Source organism: Oncorhynchus keta, chromosome 1, assembly GCF_023373465.1.
Source record: "Oncorhynchus keta strain PuntledgeMale-10-30-2019 chromosome 1, Oket_V2, whole genome shotgun sequence".
In the NCBI taxonomy this organism is placed as follows: Eukaryota; Metazoa; Chordata; class Actinopteri; order Salmoniformes; family Salmonidae; genus Oncorhynchus; species Oncorhynchus keta.
In genome coordinates this window covers 94,280,901-94,297,330 of record NC_068421.1, presented here as the reverse complement: position 1 = coordinate 94,297,330, position 16,430 = coordinate 94,280,901, and the positions used below count along the sequence as shown (strand labels likewise).

Here is a 16,430-nt window from a genome sequence, read left to right as displayed (position 1 = left end):
ATCAATCAATCAAACAGTGATGACAACTGGCTGTTCAGGCTATAAATATACACTCAGCTGATATATCAACAACTCAAGGCAGTAAGGCAGCGTTTACACAAGCAGATCTTGTTTTTCACTAATTAGTCTTTTGACAAATCAGATCTTCTCTGAAAAAGAGCTGATTTGAAAAGATCTGATGTGATTGGTCAAAAGACAAATGAGTAAAAAAAGGATCTGAATTTGTCTGCCTGTGTAAAAGCAGCCTAAGTTAGCGAGCTGGCAGCTATTGCGTTGTCTCCTCTGTGGGTTCTGTAGTACTTCATTTAAATATAGCTTTTGGAATACATTTTGGTTACAATGTTTGGGGAAAAAGTGTTTCATATCTACTGAAAAGTTGCTGCTTGTGAAATATGTTGTGTAATTTCTCTCTTGGCTTTTACGTGATTTAACTTGTACAATTTATTCTCTTGACAGAATTTGTTTGCTTTGTTCATTGTTTGCAAAAATTAAAATCAAATGTTATTGGTCACATACACATTGTTAGCAGATGTTAATGCGAGTGTAGCGAAATGCTTGTGCTTCTAGTTCCGACTATGCAGTAAAATCAAACTAAGTAAGTAATCCAACAATTTCAACTACCTTATACAAAAACAACTACCTTATACACACAAATACACACAAATATAAAGGGATGAATAAGAATATGTACATATAAAAATATGGATGAGCGATGGCGTGCGTCATAGGCAAGATGCAGTAGATGGTGTAGAATAGAGTATATACATATGAGATGAGTAATGTAGGATATGTAAACATGATTAAAGTGGCGTTATTAAAAGTGGCTAGTGATACCTTTATTAAGTCAGTTTATTTAAGTGGCCAGAGGCACGGGTGGGTGGTGCTCCCTACCCAACCGTGGACCCCTTGCTACCCCGTAATGGCATTTAAAACCATTTAAAGAATGTGCTCCTGGTAACCCGTTCCAATCACCAGGTGCACGGCTGTGCATTTGCAGTATGTTTCAATGTGCATTTACCATCACAAATTTGTCATGCTTAAAAATACTGCAGAAATGCAAAATTGACTGGCCCGATGAACTCGGGATGGCCGGGCAGTGATTCTGGTTCCTCTCCATCGCTCGTTGGTGTTGATTTCAGAACGTCATTTTGGTGATGGTACCTCACTGTTTAAACATATTGCAAATGGACAAAAGTCAGTCAGCAAGTCACCTTCCATCAGTCAATTAGATGTCATTCTGACACCCAACTGATACAAACTGACACAAACTGACATTAGAAGCCAACTATCACATATTTCAGAGCAGGCCCAAAATTCACAGCGCCTTCTGTTCAAACCATAATAAAAACGTAAAACACATAGTTATGTTCTAGCTGCAGGTTCAGTTCTGACATTGTGTATAGGCCTAGTTGAGGCATCCCCGAATCCCAAGTTTCGGCTCGATAGGTCATTCGGTGCCCGAGCAAGACCTTAATTGGTGCTGAAAATCCACTTTTTTCCATGCCTTGCTACGGGGTCCTTGAATGAGCTATCGGACAGAAACGTTGGGGTCTGTCCCTATGGGCCGAGCCGGTTTCAATGGACCCAGTCTTGCAACTCTGGGACTTTTCTAAATGTCGTAATTTCCGTAATGGTCAAAATGAATTGAAGTCATTGCAAATGTACGAGGCTGTTTCTCGGTCAAGGAAACTTCTAGAGCCACATAACTCACCACGCACTATCGACCTGAGCTGTAGAACAGGTTTTTAAAGTTTCAGAACTCTAGGTCTGACGGTTCTAACTTGTTATGGATAGGGGGCAGTATTTCCACTTTGGATGAATTGCGTGCCCATAGTGAACTTGTCACGCCTTGGTCTTAGTATTTTGTGTTTTCTTTAATTATTTGTTCAGGCCAGGGTGTGACATGGGTTTATTGTGTTGACGTATTGGGGTTTTGTAGGCATTGGGATTGCGGCTGAGTAGGGGTGTAGCATAGGTTTGGCTGCCTGAGGCGGTTCTCAATCAGAGTCAGGTGATTCTCGTTGTCTCTGATTGGGAACCATATTTAGGTAGCCGGGGTTTCACTGTGTATTTCGTGGGTGATTGTTCCTGTCTCTGTGTAGTGTTCACCAGATAGGCTGTAATTAGGTTTTTCACGTTCCGTTTGTTGTTTTGTATTTTATTTAGTTATTCCATGTATCGCTATATTCTTCATTAAAGAACATGAGTAACCACCAAGCTGCATTTCGGTCCGACTCTCCTTCAACTGACGAACGTCGTTACAGAACTGCATCAAAATCTGTCCTAAATTGCCAATATATGCATATTATTATCATTATTATTGGATAGATAACACTCTGAAGCTTCTAAAACCGTTTGAATTATGTATGTGAGTATAACAGAACTCACAGGGCAGGCGATCTTCCAAACTAGTTTTGGAATCCTGAAAGTTGGGGCAACTTTGACTTCATCGCCCCCTCCCTTCCCAACAAGTTATGGATCTGGAAACACTTCCTATGTCTTCCACTAGATGTCCTCATTCAGTAGAAAGTACAATGGAGCATTTGCTGTGAACTTTGATCTAATGGGAAGGAAATTACTACAGTGTCGCAAAAGATTCATGTGCTTGAAAGCGCATATGCGTTTGGAGTGCTTCGTCTGTTCCAATCAGCCCGAGATGAACTAGGATTGCCCGGTTGGAATGCCATTAGTTTTGTACGTTTATAACATCCTGAAGATTGATTCTGCACTTAGTTTGACCCGTTACGTCGACCTGTAATATGTCATTTGGAAGTTTTGATGCAAAATTATCCTGGACCAGAAGTCATTTTTGGGCATCTGAGCTGAAAGTGGTAGCAGATGCTGATACATGGACACTAGAATTGAACATTATGAAACAAAACGATTTATTGTTGAAGTAGGGCTCCTTGCACTACATTCTGATCGAAGACCATCAAAGGTAAGGGAATATTTATGTTGGAATGTTGTATTTCTGTTGACTCCAACATAGCGGAGAAATATTGTTACGTCTGAGCGCCGTCTCAGATTATTGCATGGTAGGCTTTTTCCGTAACGTTAAAAAAATGTGACACAGCGGTTGAATTAAGAACCAGTGTATCTTTTTAATTATATGTAGAACATGTATCTTTAGTCAAAGTTTATGATGAGTATTTCTGTTATCTGGCGTAGGTTTCTATAATTCCTCCGGACATTTTTGAGAATTTTCTGAACATGGCGTCAATGTAAACCGAGATTTATGGATATAAAATGCATATTATCGAACAAAACATACATGTACTGTGTAACATGTCATATGACTATCATCTGATGAAGATTTTCAAGAGGTTAGTGAATGATGTTTTTTTTTATCCTGCTTTTTGTCATTTTATCTTTTGTGGTACAAAATGGCTGCCTTTTTGTCTTTGTTTTGGTGGTGCTCTAACATAAATATGTTCTGTGTGTTCGCCGTAAAACATTTAAAAAATCTGACACGCTGGGTAGATGAACAAGGTGTTTAACTTTCATTTGAGGTATTGGACTTGTTAATGTGTGGAGGTTAAATATTTCTAAGTATTTTTGCATTCCCTGCGCCACCGTTTCAGCTGAACGTGGGGGGGTGGGGTGAGTTTTATTGGACATTTTATGGGAGACATGACTGATTTACAGTTCATGAGGGTTGCCTAATCACACATATGAAGTTTTGGAAAGATCTGACTTTTTTAACACTTTGAAACAGCCCCTATGCCACCAATTATGGCACTTCCGGTTGGCACAGGAAGCTAAAAGTAAACCCATATCCTCATTGGGGTATATTGTTACAGAATCCTGACTTTTAAGTCTTTACATTAAGAACTGACTGATTTACACAGGGTCGAATGCACAATTTCTATTAAAACATCAGGTTAGGTATGGAAAAACATTTTAGGGTGATTTTAACCACTTCCTGTTTCTCATGGAAGGTTAGAATCGACACAGATAGACCTCATAGTGGCCTGATAGATTGACATCGAAGACAGGTTCATAAGGCCATATTAACCCACATAGGCTCTAGGTCGAATTTAGGGGAGCAGGCAATGTATTCCTATAAGGAGAGATGTCATTGTAATCTGTGAGATCAAGAAACCCTGATTAACTGTTAAAGGTTAATGCTACACGGTTAAGGTCAGGCTTGCACAGATCGGGAGGACCTCAGGAACGTACCTGAGGTCGAATTGTGCTTCTCACCCTAACGGTTCTCTCACTGTCACGCAAAAGCAAATTAAATTTAGGGCCTGGCTTAATTTTGGGCCTACAGTCTAGCGGGGCTTCTCGTTGAACTCGGCACAGCCGAGAGATTACGGTAATGCCATTGCAGGCTCTGTGTCTTTAAGCACCGCACTTTGTCACTCCATCCTTGCTGTGTGTGTGTGTGTGTGTGTTCTGTTCGTGCGTGTGAGAGAGCTTTTCTTTGACATCTGTTGGGGAAAATGACTGATTTACAGTTCATGAGCGATGCTAAATCCCACAAATTAAGTTTTCAAAGATCTGACCTTTTTAACCATTCAAAACAGGACCTATGACACCATTTTAAGGCACTTCCGGTTGGCACAGGAAGCTGAACATGAACACATATCCTCATTGGGGTAGGCTCTTCCAGAATCCTTTTAAGGATACTATTATTCAACCATGCTGGTCATTTATGAACATTTGAACATCTTGGCCACGTTCTGTTATAATCTCCACCCGGCACAGCCAGAAGAGGACTGGCCACCCCACATATGCTCTCTCTAATTCTCTCTTTCTTTCTCTCTCTCGGAGGACCTGAGCCCTAGGACCGTGCCCCAGGACTACCTGACATGATGGCTCCTTGCTGTCCCCAGTCCACCTGACTGTGCTGCTGCTCTAGTTTCAACTGTTCTGCCTTATTATTATTCGACCATGCTGGTCATTTATGAACATTTGAACATCTTGGTCATGTTCTGTTATAATCTCTACCCGGCACAGCCAGAAGAGGACTGGCCACCCCACATAGCCCGGTTCCTCTCTAGGTTTCTTCCTAGGTTTTGGCCTTTCTAGGGAGTTTTTCCTAGCCACCGTGCTTTTACACCTGCATTGTTTGCTGTTTGGGGTTTTAGGCTGGGTTTCTGTACAGCACTTTGAGATATCAGCTGATGTACGAAGGGCTATATAAATAAATTTGATTTGATTTTGATTTGATTAAGTCTTTATGTTTAGAATTGACTGATCGACACAGGGTTGAATGCAGTGATTTTGATAATTGCAGGTTATGTATGTCAAAACACTTTTAGGGTGAATTTAATCACTTACGGTTAACCTCTTGCGCCGAGCCATCCCGGATCCGGTATCGTGACTACAGCCTCAAGCTCATTACCATAACGCAACGTTAACGATTTCTAAAAATCGCAAATGAAATGAAATAAGCCTGCTCTCAAGCTTAGCCTTTTCTTAACAACACTGTCATCTCAGATTTTCAAAATATGCTTTTGAACCATAGAAAATCAATCATTTGTGTAAGTGTGTTGATGGCTAGCTTAGCATTTAGCGTAGCATTTAGCACGCAACATATTCACAAAAACTAGCAAAGGAATCAAATAAAATAATTTACCTTTGAAGAACTTCAGATGTTTCAATGAGGAGACTCTCAGTTACATAGCAGATGTCCAGTTTTTCCTGACAGATTCTTTGTGTAGGACAAATCGCTCCGTTTTGTTACTACACATTTGGCTACCGAAACGAACCGAAAATTCAGTCACTTCAACTTTTTTCCGAATTGACTCCATAATATCGACCGAAACATGGCAAAACGTTGTTTGAATCAATCCTCAAGGTGTTTTGTCAAATATCTCTAGATTGATATGCCGTTCGTGGAAGCATGGTTTTCTCAGAATCCCATGGAAAAATACCAGCAGCTGAGTTTTGCGCACCAATTTCCACGCAGGACACCGTGCGGACACTTGGCAAATTTAGTTTAGTTTATTTTATTTTTACAGGGACAGTGCACATTAATCAACGTTTCAGTAAAGTGCCGTGTTTTAGCCAGCCGGCTAATTTTCAACCGCAGTCCCTGGGCAGGTTATTAAAAACAATTACAATATAGACAATAGCACCATAGACATAGCAACATAGGACAAGCAAGACATAGCATACAGACAGAGCAACATAGAAGAAAAAGCAGCAAGACAAAATTCATAAAAGCAACAAAGTGTTTCCATACCTCACAAGCTCCAGACAACATGGAAAGCGGTAACACACAGCTAGCGACCATGTTCACAAATCTGATTGACCTTTAGCCATGTCTTCAAGCATTTTGTGAAAGTGTGATATGTGGTGCAGTTATGTGTGTCTGATGGCAGTGTATTCCAGATATGGGAAGCTCTCACAGAGAATGCAGATTTACTAAAGGTGCTTTTCCTTAGGGGAACTATACAGTCACCTCTCATGGCAGACCTTGTGGATCTGCTGCCATATGTCTGGGTTTTCTGTTTAACAAAAATATTGAGTGGAGGGGGAGCCAGGCCATTAAGGATCTTGAATACAAGACATGCGTCGGTGTATTGCACAAGATTTTCCCAACTCAAGAGCTCATGTTTTCTAAGGATGTGACAATGATGATGGCTATTGGGCTTCCTATCAAGCACTTTGAGAGCCTGTTTGTAGACAGACTGAATAGGTTTTAATGTTGTACAGCAAGCTTGGGCCCAACTAGTCAAGCAGTATGTTAAGTGGGGGAGTATCATATATTTGAAGTACAGTTTTGCTACCTCTAGTCAAACAATTTCGTATAAATCGGAAATTAGCTAGATTGAATTTAGTTATTTGAATGACCTTTTTCACATGCTTTTTAAAAGAGAGGTTGGAATCAAGTATGATGCCAAGGTACTTAAAATCGGATACCACCTGGAGCTTCTCCCCTGACACATAGACATCTGGCTCAGTAGCATCTGTTGCCCTCTTTGTGAAGAACATGCAAACAGTTTTTTTCACATTGAGATGCAAACACGAGTCACAGAGCCACTTTGTAACCTGGACCATTACAGTAGTGAGTTCTTGTGCAGCTTGTTGTTTGCTCTTTGCATGCACATATATCACTGTATCATCTGCATACATTTGAACTTCAGACCCAGTACATACAGAAGGCAGATCATTAATGTACAGGCTGAACAGGAGGGGCCCCAGTATTGACCCTTGGGGCACGCCCACATCATAGCTACGAGTGGGCGACAGCTCATTGCTCACTCTGACACACTGAGTTCTGCCTTCAAGGTATGATTTCATCCATCTCAAGGCATCAGGGGAAAAGTTGAACTTGGACAATTTTGTGATGAGAATCTCATGGTTAACAGTATCAAAAGCCTTCCTTAGGTCCAGAAACACAGCCCCAACAGCACCCCCTTTGTCCATCTTGGACTTCACATTTTCAGAAGAAAGCAGTTGGCCGTTTCTGTGGAGTGTTTCGCTCTGAAGCCAAACTGCATGGAGTGTAATGTGAAGGGGCTGTTGTTGAGGTGGTTAATCAGTTGTTCTGCTACACACTTTTCAACAACCTTTGACACCACAGGTAGTATACTAATGGGCCTGTAGTTACTCACGTCAGCAGGGTCGCCTGATTTAAAGATGGCCGTTATTATGGCCGACTTCCATACCCTTGGAAACACACCGAGACCAATAGATGTGTTGGTGACCTTAGTAATGGGGCCAATGAGTGACTCTGTAGTTTTTAAGAAAGGTAGAGTCCATCCCAAACACATCTTTGGCTTTAGAGTTCTTTAGTGAGCTAATCACCTTGTTCACCTTTGACTCAGAAACCTCCCTTATGATGAAGACAGGTTGAGTGTCATTCACTAGCACTGAGCCCAAGAAATCAGTGGAGGGGTTCTGTGTCAGTAACCTGACAGAGTCAATAAAGTAGGAATTGAAGGCTGTTGCTATTTCAACTGCATCCTGTGTTAGATTGTTATTCACCATGATTTCTAGTCTTTTTGCAGTGTTACTATGGTCTTTCCATGTTAACTTTTTTAGATTCTCCCATATCAATTTAGAATTTCCCTTTGCTTCACCAATTATGTTAATAAAAAAGTTTGCCTTGGCCTGTCTGATTTCTTTTATCACCTTATTTCTCAGCATGGTAAACCTACGTCTGTCATGCTCTAATTTAGATTTTAGGGCTGTTTTTAGAACATAATCTCATTCTTTCATCAATTTCCAGATTTCTCCATTTAGCCAAGGAAGAGTGCTCTTTTGGCCAGGTTTGGATTTGATTTTCTTTAGGAAGCCATTTATTGTAGTCTGGATTGTGGATAGAAAAACCTGACTATCAGCTTCCACGTCTGTATAGGACAAGAGATCATTCCAGTTTATTCCCTTAATTGCTTTTTCAAAATAGTTTAATTCACTCTTAGGTATTCTGAGTTGATCCGGCTTTCTAACAGTAGAGAGGTTAAACCTGCTCTTAGACAGCTTTCTGGCTATAAGTGTCAGATTATGATCAGACAGCCCAGTAACCATATTGAATGATTTAGTCACTCTCTCTGGTTTATTACTGAACACCAAATCAATCTGTGTTTTAGAGCAACAAGTCACCCTGGTTGGCCCTTTAACTAGCTGTGTAAGGTCAAAGGTATTAGTGATCCGTTTGAGGGTTTTCCTACAACACGTGTCTTCATAAGATGACCTCTTTCCCAAAATCACATTCCCTAAGCATGGTATTAAACTGATCAAAAAACACACTTTTGGTGGAAGGTGGCCTATACATTCCAATGAGGGTAAAAGACATTTGGGGAGACAGTGTAACGTTCAGGCCGATACATTCTAGTTCATCACATGACCACTCAATTTGTTTACATCGGATATGTTCTTTAATGTAGTCTCTTATGGTCAATCTTCCAATGATATGCCTGCAAATACATCACAATGCTCCAGACCCCTTGGGGAAACGATAGAAAGGGTAGGCTCATTCCTGTCGCATTCACAGCCATATAAGGAGATAATGCAAAACGTAACCTAGAAATCCTGTTCATTTCCTGGTTGCAGAAACATCTTGGTTTTGCCCGAAGCTTTTGTTCTAGGGCACTTAGTGAAAAGCTTTGCAGTTCTGGAAACGTCAGTGTGTTTTCTTTCCAAAGCTGTCAATTCCATGCATAGTCGAGCATCTTTGTGACAAAATATTGCGCTTAAAACGGGCACGTCTTTTTATCCAAAAATGAAATACTGCCCCTAGAGTCTGAACGACAGGGTGTTGTCCAGGATCACGCCAAGGTTCTTAGCGCTCTGGGAGGAGGACACAATGGAGTTGTCAACCGTGATGGCGAGATCATGGAACGGGCAGTTCTTCCCGGGAGGAAGAGCAGCTCCGTCTTGCCGAGGTTCAGCTTGAGGTGGTGATCCGTCATCCACACTGATATGTCTGCCAGACATGCAGAGATGCGATTCGCCACCTGGTCATCAGAAGGGGAAAGGAGAAGATTAATTGTGTGTCGTCTGCATAGCAATGATAGGAGAGACCATGTGAGGTTATGACAGAGCCAAGTGACTTGGTGTATAGCAAGAATAGGAGAGGGCCTAGAACAGAGCCCTGGGGACACCAGTGGTGAGAGCGCGTGGTGAGGAGACAGATTCTCGCCACGCCACCTGGTAGGAGCGACCTGTCAGGTAGGACGCAATCAAGCGTGGGCCGCGCCGGAGATGCCCAACTCGGACAGGGTGGAGAGGAGGATCTGATGGTTCACAGTATCGAAGGCAGCCGATAGGTCTAGAAGGATGAGAGCAGAGGAGAGAGAGTTAGCTTTAGCAGTGCGGAGCGCCTCCGTGATACAGAGAAGAGCAGTCTCAGTTGAATGACTAGTCTTGAAACCTGACTGATTTGGATCAAGAAGGTCATTCTGAGAGAGATAGCGGGAGAGCTGGCCAAGGACGGCACGTTCAAGAGTTTTGGAGAGAAAAGAAAGAAGGGATACTGGTCTGTAGTTGTTGACATCGGAGGGATCGAGTGTAGGTGTTTTCAGAAGGGGTGCAACTCTCGCTCTCTTGAAGACGGAAGGGACGTAGCCAGCGGTCAGGGATGAGTTGATGAGCGAGGTGAGGTAAGGGAGAAGGTCTCCGGAAATGGTCTGGAGAAGAGAGGAGGGGATAGGGTCAAGCGGGCAGGTTGTTGGGCGGCCGGCCGTCACAAGACGCGAGATTTCATCTGGAGAGAGAGGGAGAAAGAGGTCAGAGCACAGGGTAGGGCAGTGTGAGCAGAACCAGCGGTGTCGTTTGACTTAGCAAACGAGGATCGGATGTCGTCGACCTTCTTTTCAAAATGGTTGACGAAGTCAGCTGCAGAGAGGGAGGAGGGGGGGGGAGGATTCAGGAGGGAGGAGAAGGTGGCAAAGAGCTTCCTAGGGTTAGAGGCAGATGCTTGGAATTTAGAGTGGTAGAAAGTGGCTTTAGCAGCAGAGACAGAGAAGGAAAATGTAGAGAGGAGGGAGTGAAAGGATGCCAGGTCCGCAGGGAGGCGAGTTTTCCTCCATTTCCGCTCGGCTGCCCGAAGCCCTGTTCTGTACAAAAACAACTACCTTATACACACAAATACACATAAATATAAAGGGATGAATAAGAATATGTACATATAAAAATATGGATGAGCGATGGCGTGCGTCATAGGCAAGATGCAGTAGATGGTGTAGAATAGAGTATATACATATGAGATGAGTAATGTAGGATATGTAAACATGATTAAAGTGGCATTATTAAAAGTGACTAGTGATACCTTTATTAAGTCAGTTTATTTAAGTGGCCAGAGGCACGGGTGGGTGGTGCTCCCTACCCAACCGTGGACCCCTTGCTAACCCGTAATGGCATTTAAAACCATTTAAAGAATGTGCTCCTGGTAACCCGTTCCAATCACCAGGTGCACGGCTGTGCATTTGCAGTATGTTTCAATGTGCATTTACCATCACAAATTTGTCATGCTTAAAAATACTGCAGAAATGCAAAATTGACTGGCCCGATGAACTCGGGATGGCCGGGCAGTGATTCTGGTTCCTCTCCATCGCTCGTTGGTGTTGATTTCGTTGGTGGTGAAATTTCACAACATATTTCACAAGCAGCAACTTTTCAGTAGATATGAAACACTTTTTCCCCAAACATTGTAACCAAAATGTATTCCAAAAGCTATATTTAAATGAAGTACTACAGAACCCACAGAGGAGACAACGCAGTAGCTGCCAGCTCGCTAACTTAGGCTGCTTTTAGACAGGCAGACAAATTCAGATCCTTTTTTTACTCATTTGTCTTTTGACCAATCACATCAGATCTTTTCAAATCAGCTCTTTTTCAGAGCAGATCTGATTTGTCAGAAGACTAATTAGTGAAAAACAAGATCAGAATTGTGCTGCCTGTGTAAACGCTGCCTTACTGCCTTGAGTTGTTGATATATCAGCTGAGTGTATATTTATAGCCTGAACAGCCAGTTGTCATCACTGTTTTGATTGATCATGATTGATTGATCATGTTCATCTGCATGTCATTGTGGTGTCATAACGTTAGCCCTCTTTGTGTGAATTTCAAAAGTCTTTCCTTAACTCTTCGCGTCCTCTGTCCTCACCTTGGTTGTTTTAAAATCTGTCCGCTCCACAAAGACATACAGCTGAGAATGATCAATCAATAAGCCAGTGATTGGATGGCAACTGCAGGTTCAGGCAATAAATGCACACCACGCTGGTATGTCAACTAAGCATGGCAGTAAGGCACTGAGAGTATTGGAGTATTGCTTTGTCTGGGCTGTTGGTGGTTTAAGGCTTTGATATGGCTTTTGGAATTAGTTTGGGGTAAGATTCTTTGACCAATGTGTTTCAGGTCAACTGCAAGGTTGCTGCTTGTATTTGGAATGCTGATGTGTAATGGCAACTTCTTTTCTTGACAGGATTGTGTTTCTTTGCTCATTATTTGCAGAACACTCAAGTTTTACATGGGCTCCACGTGGTAAGGCATGAACACAAAACGTTGTCACTTTTGTCAGACCAACCTTCAAGTTTGGCACTGAATCTTTAACTTCCCTTCTGTTTAGATGCCCAGAGAGTAAGAGGCTATGGGTTTTTTGATCCCCAGGATCAATTCAGACCAGCCTCTCACACTTCTGGTTCGGTCCAGAGTGAAGCTACTTACCGCGGGACTGGATACAACACACTCGGAGGCTTTGCTCCAAGCTCCCTGCAGCCAGCCCCAAGGGGCTCTGGATCTATCCCCAGCAGCTTTACCTCCGCCCAGACAAAGGGTAAGAGGACCCGTGCCAAGAATACTGACATTAGACTCTCTGGTTCTATAGCCAGTGGATCCTCTGTTGCCCACAACAAGCATCAAACCAAGGCCAGCAGAACCTATGGTCAAAGTGTCACTGACCCCAGTGCATTAAGGCCAGTTTCAAGTTGGGAGGTAAAGAGAATCCAGGCCAATACTCTTCGTACTGTACAGCCTCACTCCGGCAGCTCTGGACTAGTCCAGAATCCTGATGTTGTGTTTAATGTCCAGAGTAGAACTGCCTCTAACCTGAAACCATCTACTCCTAACTATGGCTCTACCCAGAGTGAATTCAAGTTCTCCACCTCCAGACAACCCAACCAAGGCCTTGTCCAGACTCTGAGTAGAGGAGCCCCCAGCCTCTATGGTCAAACTACCACCCACACTACCCCCCTCACCCACTATGTCCAGGACCTGAAGCAAGGGAGCAGCTTCCCTTCCCTGGCTTTCAATGGACCAATGGAGATCTCTGCCCGGTCAATTTCCACTCCTGACCGTGAAGTTCCCTCAAGTGGTTCTTCACAAACTTCGTTTAGACCAGGTCCTCTGAGTTTTGGTTCTACTGAAGGTGGGAGTGCAACAAAAAGCTACAAGCCTAGCTTCTCCCAAGATGTCATGCAATACCAGAGCAACTCTGCCAGTAGAAGTGTTTCAACTTCCAATCAATATGCCCAAACCTCTGGCCAGAGAATAGATGGAGCCTCTACCTCAAGTCGCGGCATGCCTACTTCTAGCCTGGCCTCTCGCTCCAGTCTTTTTCACCCCAGCTCTACAGCTCGTGGAAACTCCTATGGCGCCTACAAGCCTGGCTCTGACCTTGGTGCAACACCAAGCCAAAGCCTGTTTACCTCTAACCAAGGTGGAAGGGGTTCAACATACAGCCAGAATCTCCTTGCAAAACCTGCCCAAGGGAAGTACGGACAAATGTCTGCTCAGTGGGGGAGCTACAGGCCCAGCTATGCTGCCAGTAGTGGGCCAGTCTCCAGCCTCTTCAGTTCTACCCAGGCTGCCAGTTCAACATTCATCCAGAATGCTCCTGCCACAGCCCAGAAGCCAAGTGGCTCTAAAGCTGTCCCCAGTCAACGTTATTTGTTCAATGCAGTGAAGTCCAACACTAGCTCTGCCAGACGTCCCACCCAGAGCCTCTTGTCTAGCAGCTATGGCCCTACCCAGAGCAGGACCAGCAGTGCCAGCTCGATCAACCCTCGCCACTTTGCCCTGACCATCATGCACAGCATCCCAGAATTGTACGGCGGATCTACAATCCACCGGCTCAAAGACCTTACTCGGTAGGAGTAGTGCCTCCCCTAGCCACTCAACTCAGCTCTTCAAGTGTCAGCAAGCCACAGCCAAACCACTATCTGCCAAACCACTATCTGCCAAGCAGAAAGGCCCTAGCACAACCTAAATTGAGTCCAGAGCTTTAGGGGAGTCCAGAACATGACGAAGTGGGATCTGTAGCCACCAGTTGAGGTGAGATTTCAGTTTCTCTGTATTTTTATGCCATTTGGGCTGTGTAGGTTTACATAGGCAGTTCATTGATCTTTTTGCGATTGGCTTAGTCAAAAGATCAGAATTTGGCTGCCTGTGTAAATGCAGCCTTGGCACCTGTCTTTGCTTTCATGTATGCTTGTTACTAATCTTTTTGTCTTCTAGGTGCTGTGACCTGGAAGTCTTGTCAGGACTTCTCTACTTCAATTGTTTTAAATAAAATGTATTAATACATATTGGTCTTTATTATCTAAGTGTTTTCAGACAAATGTTTTGAATGCCGCCAAAAGGGATGTCAGTGTTGTGGTAACTAGGTTGCTTGTTCCAGTAGAAGAAATGTTGGCTCTCTGGCATTTGACAGGATCTTTTGCATCACTGGACCTCTGCAATCAATGAGCCTGAATCAGAGTTTTGGGCCTGATGCCCTTAATATTAATGGTGACTCTAATGCACTTGCTTTCTATCTCACTAAACCCTCTGAAAGTTCTCTGAAGTATTTCATTAACATCCCATCCGAAAGCCGGCAGAGTTGTTGTTGGAGGGCCAGTAGGAGGCCTAAAAGGTCTAAAGTATCCCCATGCCCCAGATCACTTCTCTGGGGCATGGGGATACTTTTTAGACCTTTTAGGCCTCCTACTGGCCCTCCAACAGCACTTCCAGCAGCATATGGTCTCCCATCCAGGGACTGACCAGGACCAACCCTGCTTAGCTTCAGAAGCAAGCCAGCAGTGGTGAGTGCTACGAGTCAGTCATTTATGAAGGTCTGTCAAGTGCTGATCTGTTTCACCTGTCTTGGTCCTCGCCTCCACCCCCCCCTCCAGGTGTCGCCCATTATCCCCTGTGTTCTGTGTCTGTTGCCAGTTTGTCAAGTCAACCAGTGTTTGTCCTGTCAGCTCCTGCTTTTCCCAGCCTCTTTTTCTCGCCCTCCTAGTCTTGACCCTCGCCTGTCTCATCTCTGTACCAGCCTGGCTGACAACTCTGCCTGAGCCTGCCTGACAACTCTGCCTGACAACTCTGCCTGACGACCCTTGCCCCATCTCTGGATTATTGACCCCTGCCTCCCTTGACCTGTCTCTAGGACTGTTAAACCGTTTATTCAACATGTCTGCATGCGAGTCTTACCTTGATTCCTGATAGGTTACAACTTAGTGTTCTTAGCCACAGGACCTATGGTGGTCTGCTTCAGACAGGGACAGGTTGAAAAATGTTGGTTTAGACACTTGCCAGTTGGTCAGCGCATGCTCGCTGTACACGTCCTGGTAATCCGTCTGGCCCTGCAGAAAGTTGACCTGTTTAAAGGTCTTACTCGCATCAGCTACGGAGAGTGTGATCACACAGTCGTCCGAAACAGCTGATGCTCTCATGCATGTTTCAGTGTTACTTGCCTCGAAGTAATTTAGCTTGTCTGGTAGGCTTGTGTCACTAGGCAGCTCTCGGCTGTGCTTCCCTTTGTAGTCTGTAATAGGTTACAAGCCCTGCCACATCCGACGAGCATCGGAACCGGTGTAGTATGATTCGATCTTAATTCTGTATTTGATGGTTCGTCGGAGGGCATAGTGGGATTTCTAGTAAGCTTCCGGGTTAGAGTCCCGCTCCTTGAAAGTGGCAGCTATACCCTTTTAGCTCAGTGCTGAAGTTCCCTATAATTCATGGCTTCTGGTTAGGGTATGTACGTATAGTCACTGTGGGGATGATGTCATCGAAGCACTTATTGATGAAGCCAGTGACTGATGTGGTGTACTTCTCAATGCCATCGGAAGAATCCCAGAACATATTCCAGTCTGTGCTAGCAAAACGGCCATGTAGCTTAGCTTCTGCTTCACCTGACCACTTTATTTATTGACCGAGTCACTGGTGCATCCTGCTTTAGTTTTTGCTTATAAGCAGGAATCAGGATAGAATTAAGGTCAGAAATGGTCAACTGGATGGCAAGGGAGAGCTTTGTCTGCATCTCTGTGTGGAGTAAAGGTGGTCTAGAGTTGTTTACCCCTCTGGTTGCACATTTAACATGCTGATAGAAATTTGTTAAAACGGATTCAAGTTTTCCTGCCTTCAAGTCCCCGGCCACTCGGAGCGCCGCCTCTGGATGAGCGTTTTCCTGTTTACTTATGGCCTTACACAGCTCATTGAGTGGGGTCTTAGTATCAGCATCGGTTTGTGGTGGTAAATAGACAGCTACGAAGAATATAGATGAGAACTCTCTTGGTAGATGGTGTGGTTCTATAGCTTATTATGATATACTCTACCTCAGGCGAGCAAAAACCTTGAGACTTCCAGTCTCCCGTTTCCACAGGGTGGTCAAAAATAGTGTGGTCAAACCGTTCGGACGCTCCAGATGTTTTGGTAAGGAATTGTATTCATTTTCGGGATGTGTCATGGTCTGACAAACTGTAGCTCTGCCACCTACATCGGCGGATGCAGTGCAAATCAAATAAACCTCTCTCTTGCTTAAACTGACAGATTGTTTTTCTTTATTGTTACTTACCGGTGCATCAATCAACTCTAGGGGGTTAAACACTCAGATATCAGCAGCATCCGGTATGGCAGCAGGTGGGGGCCAGTAAAATCCCAGAAACTAATACACTGGTTTATGGACACAACCAGGAACTTAAATCAAATTAAAATAATGATGTTCTCTTAAACACTTTTCCAATGGTTGAGATTCTGTGTAAGACATTTCTTCA

The 16,430-nt window shown here is 43.8% G+C and overlaps 2 protein-coding genes across 2 annotated transcripts in view; both read left to right on the top strand.

Annotated features, from left to right (window-relative positions):
• Positions 1-16,222, top strand: part of LOC127908591 (mucin-16-like) — a 51,203-nt gene extending 34,981 nt beyond the window's left edge. The window contains exon 4 of the mRNA XM_052467145.1: positions 14,678-16,222. The gene's annotated coding sequence lies outside the window, so the exon portion shown is untranslated. The remainder of the gene's footprint in view (positions 1-14,677) is intronic.
• On the top strand, positions 11,649-13,980 carry LOC118390841 (uncharacterized). The gene is made up of 4 exons (XM_052467161.1): positions 11,649-11,786; positions 11,882-11,940; positions 12,026-13,728; positions 13,912-13,980. The coding sequence occupies exons 1-3, from the start codon at positions 11,764-11,766 to the stop codon at positions 13,546-13,548; spliced, it is 1,605 nt and encodes a 534-aa protein (XP_052323121.1). The 5' UTR covers positions 11,649-11,763; the 3' UTR covers positions 13,549-13,728; positions 13,912-13,980.
• Positions 16,223-16,430: the final 208 nt, after the last annotated feature.